At 33.2% G+C, this 17,221-nt stretch overlaps 1 protein-coding gene across 1 annotated transcript in view; it reads left to right on the top strand.

The window, feature by feature from the left end:
- LMBRD1 (LMBR1 domain containing 1) overlaps positions 1-12,239 on the top strand; it is a 210,764-nt gene extending 198,525 nt beyond the window's left edge. Inside the window, exons 15-16 of the mRNA XM_044676019.1 lie at positions 10,447-10,538; positions 10,679-12,239. Of these exons, the coding sequence (XP_044531954.1) occupies positions 10,447-10,538; positions 10,679-10,798 (212 nt within the window). The 3' untranslated portion in view covers positions 10,799-12,239. The remainder of the gene's footprint in view (positions 1-10,446; positions 10,539-10,678) is intronic.
- The last annotated feature ends 4,982 nt before the right edge of the window (positions 12,240-17,221 follow it).

Here is a 17,221-nt window from a genome sequence, read left to right as displayed (position 1 = left end):
TTTAAGAATGGATGATAGAAAAGGAATTCTGGAGGCAGGACAACCAGTTTAGAAATTTTTTTTAGTAAGTCTGGTAAAGGCATCAATTAGGGTGGTAGGTATACCACCTATGAAAGAATAAAATCAATATATGGAATCATGGATAGAAGGTAGATGAAAATGAGAGATACAGGTAGAATTGATCCAACTTGGCAGTTGTTTGAGTGAGGGAGAGGGCAAGAATGGACAAGTAAGGAACAAGGAAGATTTAAAGTTCTAATTTTAAAAATCTAGGTAATTTTAGAGGATAGTGATACCCTTAAGAAATAGAGATATTTAGAGGAGAAGCAGGTTTAGTGGATATTTCTTTTTGGACACATTAACTTTGAAATTGTTAATAATATCCAGGTGGATGTATGTAGTATACAGTTTGTGATATGATATTGTTATATTAGAGGAATTAACCCTGAATATATAATTGTAGGAGTGATCTACAAAAAAAAGATCATTGGGAGAGAATGTCAATAGATAAGGGCTCAGAACAAAGCCTTTGGGACACAACTGCTCCCGCCACATAAAGATGAAAAATTTAATGGGAGATATATATGTGTGTGTATATGTGTATTTAAAATATGTATTATGTGTATGTATGCACACATATGTAATATAGGGGATAGAGACTGTGGAAAGCTAAAATCGAGTTACTTTGGCAAATGGAGACTCCAAATCATAGGATTAGGAGACCTGGAGGAAGACATTTGCTACATGTGGGACAAGTTAAGTATCAGTTGTTTGAGATACTGAATTGATTAGAGAAGGATATCAATGGTGATGGGAAAAGCCATGTGGCAAATGTTGCTACTAATCTTATGTAATAAAAGTCATTAGCGCTGTCATTTCACTTTTCTCTCTCCATTATGATCCATGAAAAGGGTTTGTATTTAAATCAAGAGTATCAATAATAATGATGACTGTGAGAATCATAGTCAGAGACCTTGTCCCCAGCAGCATGAAACCAGGAACTGTAGCTGTTGTCTTCTAATTCCCCATCTAATGCCCTTTTTACTGTCTTGTGCTGCTTCTAAAAGAAGCAAAAAACATGTAGATAGGATAATGAATAATCCATCTAGTTGGTTCCCTTGTGGGCTCATTAAAATAAGCTGTTAAGTTTTTAGGATACTTACTTTTTTTTTTTCAAAATTATAAAATACTTTTTTTTTACCTTTAATCTGCATGTGCAGCCCCAAAGCCTCTACCCTTCTTGTAATTTCTAGTAAGAATTTTAGCTATCCTAACAACAATAAAACAGTTATGTTAATATTAAGATGAGTGATTGTTTTTCCATTTAGAATGCTTGACTCCTTACCTGTCCTCTGGTACCAATAAAGGCTTGGGGTTATGGCCTCCTAGACTCCACATGTCTGCCCCTCTCCTTCGATCCTCATTTTTGGTTCTTTATCTCTGTGCTCATAATGGAATCCAAACTACTTGTTTCTGCAGTGCAGACTTCCCAGTTTATAAAAACAAAACATTGTAATAGTGCAGATTTACTTATGGTCATTTTAAGAGTAACCTAGAAAGGTTCGTGTGGATGTGACCTGTTGAAAGAAGGTATAAATAAGATACTAAGTAAATACCAAGGTAAAAGTAGTATCTTTAAGTGGCACTTTAGGGAAAGGTGATGTTGCTAAATATTTTCAAATGTTATCTTCTTCATAAATGTCTAATTTTAGAATGTTATAAGATAATTTAATTTTACTTATGTCTTTTTTAATTAGAAAGTTGTCTTCTCTTTACTTTTTTCCTTTTAATAATGTCTATAATGATTGCTCATCTTTGCTTTATAAATCATTTGCAGAGGTTTGACAGGTACATTATTACGATTTCACATTAAAATGAACTGTACTGTAATATGTATTTGGTCACTCTCGTTCTGGTTTTTTATATTTTATGAGGATTGTGTAATGATGGTTAATCTAGTATTGCATAACAGATAGAAGGTTAGCCTTGTAGTCAAGAAGACCTTTCAAGGTCTACATCTAAAACATACAGGCTGTATTATTCAAGGCAAATCACTTAACCTCTCAATGCCTTGAACAGTTCTTTAGGATTGTTAGTTGTAAAATAACTGACAGGAAACTGACACGCTTCTTTGATAGGAACACTTTTCTCCCCAGAAGCTTCTTTCAACAGCACACAAGTCTGCACCCATCAAAATCTATCTACAAATGGCATTCTAACAAATAGAGAAAATCAGAAAATCAGGTTTACCTACCAACTTCAGTCATTCAGATGAGAATACATAACCATATGACGTTTGATGAAAATATTCAATATACAGTGCAACTGATCACACTTTTTTACCTAACAAAACTAGTTTATTCTTTTTATCCAAACCTGACTGATAAATGATATGTGACACAATCTACCTCAACTGTTGATATTTTTAAACTCAAGTTTGGAGGGTGACTCTTTCTAGGATGAAGGATCTGAAGCACCACCATACAATTAATTAGACAACAGTAGCAAGATAAAATATTCTAGTTTGTATGCTTCCTTCACAGTAATGATACTCAAGAATCTAGAACAATGCAAAGATTGAAGATTATAGGATTCTGAACATGAGAACTAGATTGTCATTACATCATGCCACAAATTCAAAATAGCTTGCATTATCTTCTAGGTAGCTTGTGATTTTCAGTATAAGATCTTCACAGTGGGCAGTGACACATACCCTCACAGAGAAAGATAAAGAAAAGGTTACTTTCATAAACATAATAGATTCTACCACTTTAAGTACAGGCCCCAAAGAATTTTGGAAGCTTTTTCAGCTTTCTAGTGTCTCAAGAAAAGGGTAATTGATGATCTGAGGTGGCAGTGGTATATTTAGAGAGCCTTATCAAGGTTTGGAAAGACTGATAGAAGAACATGAAGAAAAAGAGAAAGAAAGAGAGAAAGAGAGAAAGAAAGAAAGAAAGAAAGAAAGAAAGAAAGAGAAAGGAAGAAAGGAGGGAAGGAAGAAAGGAGGGAAGGAAGGAACAAAGAAAAGAAAGGAAAGGAAAAGAAAAGGAAAAGGAAACGAAACGAAACCAAGAAGATGCTGGCCTGAAGTTGTCAGTTGATTAGTCCCAGTTCTGTTGATGTCCTATCAGGTATGTGAGTAATGTAGTGTTTTAGCCAGGAATGGAGACTGACTCCTAAGAAATTGGATATGCCCCTATGTCTAAGGAATTTTCATGAGTTAAAAACCTTGTTAGCATTGCTTAGTGCCATTATCTTAATTTGATAAAGAACTATGACATCACTCATCATTAAGGCTCTCAGTGATTTCATTCATGGGTATATAGTGGAGAAGTACTGGAAACCAAGGAGCTAAAGGAATACACTATTCTGAACCCTCTAGAACCATTTGAAGAAGCCTGAGATGAGGAATGTAAACAACAATTTGATCAGCTGCCTCATGCTTATGACCATGTTTGGCTTTTGCAAATCCAAGCAAGCCGTTTTTATTGCATCCAGACACTGATCTAGAAGGCCTAGAAATAAATTTATATCCAGAGAATAAGGTCCATATGAAGCCTATTGCATTCTCTAGTAGAAAAATAACTGACAATGAATCCAAAGTATTTCATATAGAAACTAATTTGTGGCTTTGAAGTGGGCCTTTGCTATTAAGCTCTGTACACAAAATCTCAGAATTTGATTTTTAAACTGAATATATAGCAATTCATTGATATGTATTTTAGTAAACATTATCAGATGCTGCCTTCCTAAAAGAGTAACAGCACTAGCCAAGTCATTGTGATTATCATCCAATGAATAGAAACATGGATAATAGCTGCCTTATTCCATAGACCCAGTATTTCTGAAGCCATGAAAGTACCTGTAGAAGCAATCTGTGACATATAAGGAGGTGGGCCATTATGGCTTGAAAGTATAGCTGTACGTTTGGAACTTCCACCAGAGAATTTTTCTTAAATAGATGTAAACTTTGTAGCCTTAGATAGACCTTTTTCTATCAGTTGGTCTTATATTGTAATCTGCTAGGCAGATAGTCCGCTGGTTTCCAGTGGTCACAAATCTTTTGTGAGTTAACTCATGTCTTGGGATTATATTCTTTTGTGAACAAAACTCAGAACTGTACCCTAACAGTAGAGTAAAAATTCCTTAGGTCAAATCTTCCTTTTCTTCTGACCTCACTTCTTCCTCAGGGGTAACTTGCCTGAGCCCATCTGATATTTGGGTTGCAATAGTTTCCTTTCATTCTTTTCCCTGGTTGCTAGCACCAGCATCATGTAGATTATACTGTAACTTCACTTATACTGGAATAAAACTGGAAGACTTCTTGCATATTTTTATCTATATCCAAATTGCTGGTCTCATCATATCATTTTAAGTAGATGAACATTTGATAATGTCAAAATTCAGGGCTTAAATTTGTGTCTTCTGAGCTGAAATGCCAGTATACCTGAATCATCACTCTAGGACTATGTATAAGAAGCTCATTTAAATCATATTCTGAAATGTAAATTAAATGAAATAAATATGTGTAAAGTACTTTGCAAATCTTAAAGTGCTATATACTTAGTTATTATAATTTAAGTAATATGCCATAGGTAGCCTAATCAACTATGAAATCATATTTTAAAGCTCTAAACATGAACCTGAGTCTCATATCTTCAGAATTCACTTCAAAATGATAATTTAGGATCATAGATTTAGAGAATCTTAGCATCTTGGAGTCAAAAATGAACTTAAAAATCATCTAGTCTAGTACCTTTATGTTAAAGATAAGTAAATTAAGGCCCAATAGAATATAAACACCTTGAAATAAGGCACCACTTCATTTTTGTCCTTGTTTTCCAAGTACCTGCTTCATTGTAGATGCTTAATGTTTGCTAATTGATTGGCGCCTCTCTATTCTAATGTAAGTTTAGATCTGATCTACTAATATTGGCCTATGAACCACTACTATTTATTTTATATAACTCAGAGCATTTTCAAGGTTTTAAAATACTTATTGAAATTGGCTAGAAAAGTTAAGATAAATATAAGAAAATACCAAATTCACAAACCTTTGAGATAAAATGCTAGTGGTTATAGTGAAGACTTACGCATCTCATATCTTCCTTGTCTCAATTTAAAAGGAAAAAATAGCATTTTTCATTGTGTAGACAACACATTATTCTTAGTTTAGGTCACCTATTAATTGTTCTGTCAGATTTGAAACATAATTCTTGTTTACTTTCACATTTTTTTTTGCAATCTACACAAGTTCCATAAAGACTTTAAGACAAAATTATTTTAAGTTTAAATGTACCAGGAATTAGCCAACAAACATTTTTTAAACACCTGTACTAAGCACTGTGCTGAGTGTGGAGGATAACGAAGAAAAGTTAAAAAAAACAGCCCCTTTCCTATAAGAGAAAGTAATGTTTTCTAGTCTGTCTTAAAATTCCTACTAGAAATTAACCTTGTAAAAAGTTAGTGTCCATTTGAAAAGCCATTTATCCAGTCAACTGTATAACTAAAGAATGCTGGTATGCTTTCACTTGTTTTAATTGGTTTCCTGGAAAATGACCTTGGGTTTAAAAAAAAGTTTGAGGATTTTATATTATATGAACAACATTTCTGCATATAATCCTGGAAAAAGTCAGAGTATTAATACAAGAAAATCTCAAAAAAAAACCTAAGACCATTATTGACTACTCGATTTTCATCTTGGGTGATTAGCAGAATAACTTTATAGCACAGTTTTATGACATTATGGTGGGATTAGCTTGTGATTCCTTACTAATAATGTATTCTTTATTAATAATTGGCCAAGCAGTGTTATATAGGGTTTACTTATTGTCCTTTATATATCAGTGTCTCTAAACTCTTATGTGAAGAATAAAGATTCCAGTGATTCTTATAAAATTAAATTTACTAAATAGTGGTATATTTAGACTTAGAGCAGATGAAAGGAGGATAGCTTAAAAAAAAAAAGATAAGAAACATTTTCTGTTCCTCTAGTTTGTTTTTGGAAGTAAATCTTTTAGAATGTTTTTTTTCCTTCCAAAATTTTACTGTCCCACCTCAATAGCTTATCCATCATAATACTCATTCTTATACTTATCTATTCTCCTTGTTGACTTTTCATCTCTAAGATTTAACTAAAACATCCCTATACCATTTTAAGTAATTGTGTTTTAATCAGCAGTATGCAGTGAAATTATTTAATATTCTAAATGATTTTAGGACACTTTTGAACTTACTCTGATGGTTCTGTGATTTTAGGATGTGGATATTCATTTCACCTATACAGATCATGACCTTATCATGCTTCTTGTCCTCTGCAGTTCAGTAACTAGATTTCTACAGTTTCATTTAAATATACCTTGAAGGCGAATCAGGTTCAAAATGCTTACCATAATTTGTTTAGTCAGGTAACTGTAAAGAGCCATCTGTAGATCTCTCAGCTATAGTATCTGTAATTCAAGTGAGCAGCTGGAAGGCTACAGATGATGAGGTTGACCTCTTGACTTCTCCATGGGAAAAATATATATTTAGAAGGCGATGCTCTTATTTTTACAACCATTGTCATCAGTTAATTTTTTTTAATTAGGCTAACCTATTTTTCAAATAAGATACTAAAATTGTGGAGGAAATTTTATAAGATTTAGTATTTAGCTAACTACCACTTCATACCACAGCTTATTTGTCATAACCAAAGAAATCCATTTGAGCCTATAAAAATAAAATAGGCGAGCACACAAATAATGGACAGAGAACTAGAAAATAAAGGTTCAAAATTGTTTCTTGATACTTTTGATAGATGTTATCAAAGTATCTTCAGTGGTAAGCTAAGCGAAGCTCAAAAATGAACTTCCCTTCAGGGCCAGGTGCAAGGAATGCTAAAAAGACTCTTGTTTATGAAAAATAAACAATTCATTTAAATATATATAAGAGAAAAAGGATTTCTAATTCTAAGGGATTCTAACTCCACTCAAATAAACTCCCAGGTCCCACAAAGAACCACTTCTGTTGTTTTCATAGACTATGCCAATCCTCCCTGATCTAACTATAACTAACCAAATTTGTACTATTCTAAATAAACCTAACCACTCTAACTCTTAACTTCGCCTTTAAGTTATAAAGATAACCAAGGGTAGCTGGTTAGAACTCCACAAGAATCAGGTTAGGACTCTGAGCCTGAACAGACTCAAGAGGCCAAACCAAAGACCAGGTTTTGTTTGGTCTTTTCACATTTTAACTAATCTATAGACAGTAACAGATAAATGAATAGTTTCCCAAGTTGGAAAAGAAAACACTAAGCTCCTTCAAGTCTTTCCCTCAGAGATAGAGAGGGGCAAAGATGTTACCTTCTCCAGCCCTGAGAGAGAAAGAAACTGCATGTGTCTCTGTCGGCTGCCAGAAGCCCACACATAGAATGCCACACCCAGCCAGTGAAACTCATAGAAATAATGGTTATAACTGCCAACACTTGAAATTAACACTCTCTCTCAGCTCAATTTGAAACTCCAATTCTTCCTCGAGTCAATTTCTCTACTTCTTATCTTTAAACTAATAAAACAATACTTATTTTCTAATATCATCCCTATAATGAGAAATTCAAAGATGAGGAAAACTTTAAGACAGGGGTTGGCAACCTTTTTGGCCGTGAGAGCCATGAACGCCACATTTTTTAAAATGTAATTTCGTGAGAGCCGTGCAGTGCTCACAGTGCCGCTCCTGTAACAGCGCCTGAAAAAAAATTGACTTTATGGCTCCTGCAGAAAGAGCCATATCTGGCCCTCAAAAGAACCAGATATGGCTCGAGAGCCATACATTGCCGACCCCTGCTTTAAGAACTAGAATAACATTAGGGGTATACAGTTATGATTTTTTAAACTGTTTCTGAGAGTTCAACTGGTAGAATCTAATAATATTACATCATCTATGATTATTGCCATTACTTTAAAAAGACTTCAACGTTTATATTAAAGATTTCTTCTTTGGAATTATATTTTCTTAGAGAACATCTGTATGAATATACTAGTAACTTGAATTCTTCTTTATAGGATCATAGAACTATATGTCTAGAGATAGAAAGAGATCTTGGTATCTCAGAGATCATTTAGTCCAACCCTCTGCTTTTTTAAATAGGGAAATTGAAGCTCAGAGAGTTAAGTGACTTGCCCAGGTTTACTTAGGAGTATGTGTAAGAGAAGGAATATTTGTCTCTAGATCCTCTGATCATTTTACTATACAATGCCTTAGGCTTCTTGGTTAAGTACCCCTTTAGTTAGACTTTACCTTTCTTAGCATAAGATCTTTTTTAAAATTCATCTTGATGAAATTGTTGGAATATTGCCAGTTTTAAAACTTGTAATTTTCCCTCTATAAATATTAAGCAAAGAAAAATAAAAGGTAAAAGTTCTTTGGCACAGTAATGAAATGACATTGCTCTTTGAAAAGAGCAGCAATGAATATGAAGAAAACTGTTGAAGTGATTGGATTTGCACTCCTTTATAGCTAAAGGTAATAAAGTTTCTTCAGTAAAGAGCTGTATAATATCCTTTAAGAATCTACAATTAGTAGATTTCTTATACACCATTATCCATTTATATACTAAAATAATAAAATTTTAAGTCTAAACAAGACCTTAGCTCTTCATAAACTTTCTCAGTGATTCTCCTTTGATGGAAACTTAATGCAGGAATGGATATTGGAAGTCCAAGTATGAAGTATAAGATACCTTCAGCTTTACATTATACTGTAAATAATCAAGAGTTACCTGTAATACTTTTATATTTAGTGGCAGATACAGCCAAAGTGCTGCTGAAATTATGTTTCATTAAAGGGACTTCATTTCAACAATATCAACAAAAAAATTTCTTAAACATCTACCACATACCACATTCTACATGCTGGGGAATTCTAGACCAAAATATATGTGTAATGCTATATATAACATCTTGGAACAGGTATTATATGTAGAGAGTGATCTAAATGGTTAAGAGGAAAATAAAGTAAGAGGAGTTTCAAGTAAGATATCAAGTTAGTTCTTTTTTAGTAAGTTATGTACTGATTTTTATTAAAGTCTTAGACTTCAAATAACATAAATCTCAAACAGAACCACAAATTATGCCTTGAGAAAAATAGCCCTTGTTATGTTGGAGCTTAAAATGGTCAATGAGAACAAAAATAAAACAGTATATTTGCCTCTTTCTTAAACTTTGCAATGGTATTGATTTCTTATAAACTTATTTATGTACAGATAGTTTAAAAACATCTGTTGTAAAATCATAGAATTTAGAGTTGGAAGAATCTAGCCTCATTTTTCATGTGAGGATATGAAGGTCCTTTTATTCAAATTCACTACTATCTGTTTTGAATAACAAATATAGAATGTTTTCTAATTGCTTATACAATTAATACCGAAAAAAGAGTAAGAATTTATTGGAGGATTTGTGTTCAGACTCTTGAGGTTACAAATGCCTGGTTAGCCTCTTAGGAAATCCTGCTTACTACCACTGATCACTTAAGATCTGCTAAATGCACCTTAATATTAGCAAATAGACTGTTAAGCTAATGGAGGCAGATAGGCAATGTGATGGATAATATAAGTATTTGGAATATGTTTGGAATCCGAACGACCTAAAATAAAATTCTCCCTTAGATACTTCTTAGTTATCACTAAGGCTAGTCCCTGGGCAAATCACTTAACCTCTTTGTGATTCCATTTCCTCATTTGTAAAATGAAAAAAAGTTGGACTCGTTGCCTCTAAGGTTTCTTCCAGGTATAGAAAATAAATCTCAGACCCTATGAAACATTTAGATAAATCAAGAATACAATTTTGTGGAATCAAAGTAACCTATGTTGAAGAAAAAAGTAGTTCACTCTTCATTTCAACTATAATATTCTCTGTAAAGTTCAGGCAAGAAGCTTAATGACAAATGATACATGTAAAACCCAGTTGAATTGCATGTTGGTTATGGGAGGGGGGAGGAAGGAGGGAAGGGAAAGAATATGAATCATGTAACTATAAAAAAATTCTTAATTAAATAATTTATTTTAAAAAAAGAAGCTTGGTAACAAATAATTGTTTTTAAAATTTTTTAATGTTTTATACTTTTTCAGAAGCACACAAGAAATCTCTTTTAGTTTTAAGCTGCACAAATACTTGAGTCTTTGCAAAAGCATAGCATACTAATAATAAATAGGTTGCAAATGTTTTATCATTCTGTTTTGATGAATTTCCACCAAGAGCAATTTTTATCTCTTTCTACTATCATTGTTAGTACAACTATTTTTTATTTCATTAGAAAGATTTAGTATGTTACAAATACATTTAGCTAGAAAATACCTCAGTTTTCAATAAAAGGCATAATTTTATCACTATTATATATTTTTAAAGTTTTTATTTACTTACTGGATAATAAAATTCCTGAAAACCTAAATTGTTTAATTTTAATTTGTAGATCAGTGCATTGTCACAAGAACCTACCTGTTCCTGCACAAGTTCTGGTTCTTTAGTGCTGTCTATTATTTTGGCAACTGGGCCTTCATTGCAGTAAGTCAGTTTATCAGTGATTATTCTATCTCTAAAAGAATATTTTTAATTTTTTAATTTTGTGCTTTTATTTGTGCTATTGAACTTTAATGCACTGTTATCTACCTCTTTTTTTAAAACGATTTATTTTTAATTCACAGGCCTTCTTAATTGGATTAGTGGTATCATGTTTTAAAGGGAAGAAGTCAGTCATTGAAGGAGAATTGGATGAAGATGATTCAGACTTAAGTGATGATGAACCTTCTGTGTATTCTCCTTGACAGCCTATTTCAAAGTTGTTCATTTTTAAATTGATTGAATATAACATTCATATAAATCTTTAGCCTGAATAGGTTGAGCTGACTAATTTCCATCAAAAATGGGAGCATGGGCTAATCAAAAAGTATGTATTTTGTTGTTTTATAGAAGAATATTACTTTAGTATATTAATGTCAAAAATAATTATAATGTGTGAGTATACATCTATTGATGCAATGAGGGAATGTTTTCAGAAAATTTTTTTTCCTCTCATGTATAATAGTGTTGAAATTGATTAAAAATCTTCTGAAATGAGTGCTTCCTTTTGTTGCTATTTTAAGATGTAATATAATCACTGATACTTGTGCCTTTGGCTCTGCATTCGTATGAAATTATAAAATGTCTTTTACTAATTGTCTGGTAAACATTACTACAGGTGGTAAATAAATATTGCTCCCAATACACAGCTTTTGTTATTCACTTACTATGTAAAGTTACAGCTAAAATAAAAAGTGTATTGTAGTCACTAAATCATTCAAGTGCAGTCCACGAAATAAGAATTTTAAAGATTTTTGTCTTCAAGTTGTAAATAGTAACATGCATGTTATTGTAAATACATCAATAAATCTGTTTATGCTTGAAACTATTGTTCCCCAAATCTCTCATGCTATACTTTTCAAAGCTGGTATAACAAACCTCTGAATTATTAAAAGTAGTTTTTCTTAGCTAAGTTTAATTTTCAAATTTCTATACTAAATGGGGTTATATTTACCTATGCAAATAATGCTTTCTTCTGAAAAGTGGTTAAAGCTATGGATCAAGGATTTTTTAAATAGTACTTAGGAAACAAAACTTTTTTTTGTTTTGTTTTATTATTTAAGTGAAAGTAAATGTCTGACTGTAAGTGTGTGCATTTTAAGTATATTAAACTCTTACCTAGTGTTGTTGGGGTTGGGGTGCAGTTAATCTTCAATTCTGATTCATATAAATAAATATTGATAAAAACTGAAAAAATGTAGGCAACCTAATGGTGTTTTCATTATAATATTACCAACATTACAATAATCTGATGACCTATCATTTCATCAATGAGCATCATAACCACTTTGTGCCTTAGTAGACTATCATTGTGTATTATTTGAAAAATTCATTGCCTCCAGTTCATCTCTAACTGAGGCTTTGGCCCACTGAATTAGGCTAGTCCTCAGCTAGGGCCATACTGATCCTTTTCGCTTATATTCCTCTGGCAAAGCCTTCAGTAACTGAGCAGTATCACATTCTGTATCAATATGATACAGAATGACATTTTATTGTGTTACATTTATACTGTCAGCATGAATAGATAGTTTTTGCCATTTCCAAGTGGGAAAGCCAAGGCAGAGAAAGATTGAGTAACATTAACCAGAATTATAATATGTACTTGCATTATTTCCTAATGATCCTAATAAATTTATTCTGCAAAGATCAAAGCAGAATCCGTTGCTTGGTGAATGATTACTGTGTTCTTCTTAATAGCTTTAATTGTTAAATGACTTTCTTAACAGCCTGGCAGTTCATCCATTCTTGGTTGTATAGTCAAAAAATTATGTGGGATGTGAGAAGAGTTAACATGGATTAAAAAGCAAAGTAGATTGCTGAACATAATCACAAGTTCTTCACACAAGATACATTCTAGAATCTTTACAAGTACCCATTTTATATATATATGTATATATATAATTATAAATGTGCCAATTATTAGGAGTGACAGCATGCTACCAGTGGAAAGTGAGACATTCTCAGTTCAAATTCTGGTTCTATTTATAATCTATGTGACCTTAAGCAAATTGCAAATTTGGGGGACCTTAATTTCCACATATTCAAAATAAAGGGGTTAGATTTGATATTTTTAAGATTCTTCCCAGCTCCTAGTCCCCTAATCTATTGGTAAATATTAAGGGGACCCAAGGTGCTGACAAAAGTTCTCATTTATATAATACATATTCAGCTATATGTATGTGTTTGATGCATATTATCTTAAATCCATTTGATATTTAGTTCTGCTTCTATATATGAATAAACTAGTTTTTTGGTCATAAAGAATTCCTTGTACACAATTATTAATGTCATATTGTCTTGGTGGGTCTTGGTTTTCTAATCATAAAGGATTCATCCCACTCCCCACCTTACCCCCCCAAAAATGCAATATAAGTCTCCTGTTCATAGTAATTTTAGCTAATTGTAGGTTTGGAGAGAGGGAAAAAATTGTCTCAAACCTTCCAGTAGTAATAAGAATTTTTAGTTATAGTGATTTAGTGTGCCATACAAATAAAATGGTTACTGTGGCCATCACAAATAATTTAAAAACTGTTTTGTATGGTTGCCAATTTTTTCTATTTAAATTTTAAATATCATAAAATCCTTTGAATTTTTGACCAAACTGCAATAGAATAAAAGGAGGGGGAGGAATCCCAAATTTCTGCAGTCGTCTAAAATAGTATCTTCAAGTGCAATTTCAGACATTAAAGTCAAAACTTGAATTCACTCCTACATGAAGATATGTCACTGGTAGAAATGTGTCCCCAAACCTTATTTTGACTTCTGGGTTAAAACTAAGGTTTCTGCTGTAGGTTCTTCATATACTTAAATGATACCAAAGGAGCTAAACCTTCAGGGTACTGTTTGATTCCTTGTAATTCCAAATTGGTAGAGATTAACCCCTTATTTTGAAATTTGGCCTTAGTCTGTTATTGCCAATGGAAAAGGAATTGTTTTTCCCCCAATACTTCAGTCTTTGGCCATTTTGAAGTTACTTATTATTAGTCTTAAACTGTATGTTGGAGCACATGTGGCTCTTATGTTGGGCTCTTAACTCTCATCTGCACTCTCATATTTACAAAAAATATATAGCAGCTCTTTTTATGGGGGCAAGGAATTAGAAACTGAGAGGATGTCCATCACTTACAGAATGGCTAAACAAGATGTATGGTATATGATTGTGACTGAATATGATTGTACTATAATAAGTAATGAAGGGGATGGTTTTAAAAAAACTTGGAAAGACATATAAGCAGATGCAAAAAGTGAAGCGACCAGAACCAGAAGCACATTGTACATAGTAATAGCAATATTGTAACTAATCAAACTGGGAAAGACTTGGCTACTCTATCAATACAATGATCTGTGACAGTTCTGAGACTCATGATGAAAAATGCTATTCACTTCTAGTAAAAGAACTGATGAATCCTGAGTGGGATTAAAGCATATTTGTTTTTGCTTTATTTTGCCTGCTTTCCACCTTCTCCCCCAACACACACATATACACAACATGGCTAATGTGGAAATATTGCATTATTTCATATTTATGGTAAGAATTATAATTCTTGCCTTCTCAAATGGTGGTGCAGAGTAGAGGGAGGGAGAGATTTTTGAATTGAAAATAATTTTTTAAAGCCCTTACCTTCTGTCTTAGAATCAATACCGTATATTGGTTCCAGGGCAAAAGAGCAGTAAGGGCTAGGCAATGGGGGTTAAGGGACTTGCCCAGGGTCACACAGGTAGGAAATGTCTGAGGCCATATTTGAACCCAGAATGTCCCATCTCTAGGCTTTCCCCTCAATCCACTGAACTACCTAGCTGCCCCTTAAAATTTCTTTTAAAATTATACTTTGACAAAAATATTTAGGTATTCATGACTAAGACCAGTATCATAGCCATTATTCTAAGTTCAAATCCTATTTCCAATAATAGGTATGTCACCCTCACCAAATCATTTCACTTCTTTGAAGTCTCAGTTTCATCATAAGATAAGAATAATGGCAATTTACAAGCAGATATATGTATGATGCAATGGATAAAATACTAGGGATCAAATCAGGAAGACAGTTCAAATTCAGTTTCAAACACTAGTTATTTGGCTTAAGCAAGCCATTTAAACCCTGCCTCAGTTTCCTCAATTGTAAAATTGGAGTAAAAATAGTACCTACTTCAGATTGAGAGATACATATAAAGTGGTTTGCACATAGTAGGTACTTAATAAATACTACTTTGTTGCCATTTCATAAACTTGTGAAGGAGAAATGAGATTATATATGTAAGGCACTTTGTACATTTTAAAACTCAACATAGATTGTTATTATTAGGTAGGATTTTAAGAGGCGCTAACAGAAGTTTTGTCAGAAGAAACAACAAGCAACACCAAAATAGAAGTGGGAAAATATGTGACATTCGTTTTGACTGAAATTAGAGCAAATTTAGTGGAGGATAAAAGTAAGCAACACAAACAATTACTAGACAGATACAGTAAGCAAGAATTATGAGTAGTGCTGGAAAGAGACCTTGGGGCCACAGTGTTGAACCTCATTGCAAGGCTAAGGACTTTAGACCTCATGGGGAGCCATTAAATATAACATAGGAGTGCCAAAATCAAAATGAGGGAGAGAAGAGAGAAAAATGTTTTAGTTTCTTATAGAAGTTAAAAAAAGAAAAAAAAATTCTTCAAATGCAAACTAAAACTAAAAGCATATAGGTATCATAAAAATTTAAACCTATGCAAAATATTACAATTGACTACATTTAGTACGAATGATTCTCCTACTAAAGGAATTTGCCAAAATGGGATTTGCATATATATGGTTTCTGTTTCAGTATATTATATTTAAGCAAATAAAACACTGGTTCGGAAGTCAGAGCACCTGGGTTCAAATTCTGCCTCATACTTAATATCTGCATGATTTTGGGCAAATCATTTAATTAATCTATGTGGTCATTAGGGTTTTCATTTTTAAAAAGGGAATTGAACCAAAATGGCCTCTAAAATCCCTCTGAGGTCTATATCTATTCTCCTTTGATCCTAATAAATTCACTTAAATTCATCTCTATATGAATCAGTAGTACCTGTAATTTTAAGGTCAGTCACAGCATAACTTGAAAAAACTACCCAGGACACATTAGGGTTTGCTATGAACTCACTACAATATAAAATGACTATGTAGATAAAGGAAAGGAACCCTTAAATCAATATGATGATGAGGACTGATGGATCATTTATTTGGAGCCTATATTTCTTAGGCTCCATATTCCAGATCAGTGCTTAAGACTAACATTATTTAGCACTTGTATGCAAGTTGTGCCACTTTTTGTACATATCTATGGTGCTCTCAGGAATAGGGCAGGACCAAAAGTCAGGCATATGCTAAGATTGACTACAAATTGTGGTACTAGTTAAGTTCATTATAGCTTTGGAGTGATTCAGCAGCCAAAACGCTGAATCTTACAAACAAGGAAGAAACTGTCGATTGGCTAACAGTTCAATGTTTTAAACATCTGTGACTGCAATATCTAAGTACATTTCCTTTTTATAAAAGCTAAGTAATATTAACTAGTTACATTGAACTTGGGGTGCTAATAAATGGTATCTATAATGTTGAAGAGAAACTAACTGGCACTGGAAGATCAATACTGACATGGATACTAGAAGAAACTCAAGCCCCACCCCACCCCCAATAGAGATTTGAGAATAAAGCAGTAGAAGAACCCCACAGCCCTTTAAAGGAAACCTGAAGGAAATGGAGCAGTAGCTCTTCATTACCTGGTTTCTTCCTACCTTCAGCCTTCTTATACTTTACTGCATTCTTCTTAGAATTCTAGATGCCTAACTGAACTACTAGGAGATCCTCAAAATCAAAACTCTGTCCCCCAACTCTATGCCTTTTTACTGACTGTCCGCCATGCATAGAATGTTCTATCTCATCTCCATGTCTTAGTTTTCTGGTTTGGTATAAGATCATTTTAGGTCCTGTTTTCTGCAGATCTTTCCTGCTAGTCCCATTCAACTGAGAGTATACTTTTCCTTTTCAGATTGTCTCTCCCCTATTCTACCCTTCTTGTAGAGAACTAGTTATTTACATATTATCTCTCCCATTATCAGAATGTAAACTCCTTGAGGGCAGCAATTGTTTTTATCTTTCTTTGTCCAGTATCTACATACTGGCATGGGCATTGTACCCCCCAAACCAAGGCAAACTGTAAGCAGGGAAATTCCTTTGCTACCTTTTATCATTGGGACTCCTAATGCAAAACATTTGATAACTCCTATAAGACCCTGAGAGGATTATCCTTCTTGGATAGACCTTTAGATGGACAGAGATACACCTGTAATAATTAAAAATAATAGAGACTGAGAGTAAAAGGAGAAGTAATATTTTAATCAGGGCCACTTTGGTAGAATAAATTGACCTTGCATCTGGCTAACATCTATTTAAAAACGCCACCATCAGCCATTACCTTCTATCACCTCTCCTACGTAGCAAAGAGGAAGTCCCAAGCCTGACCACCCAATTTAAGCCACTCTCTACATTGGTTGATGTCATCACGACAAAAACCAGAAACCCATTGAATCATGGAAAATGTAGTTTCAAAGTCCCCCAAATGTCCACAGGAAATCTGTCACACTCTAAGCATTCCAA

The sequence above is a fragment of the Gracilinanus agilis genome, chromosome 4 (genome assembly GCF_016433145.1).
Source record: "Gracilinanus agilis isolate LMUSP501 chromosome 4, AgileGrace, whole genome shotgun sequence".
NCBI lineage: Eukaryota > Metazoa > Chordata > Mammalia > Didelphimorphia > Didelphidae > Gracilinanus > Gracilinanus agilis.
This window is presented reverse-complemented; position numbering and strand designations above follow the sequence as displayed.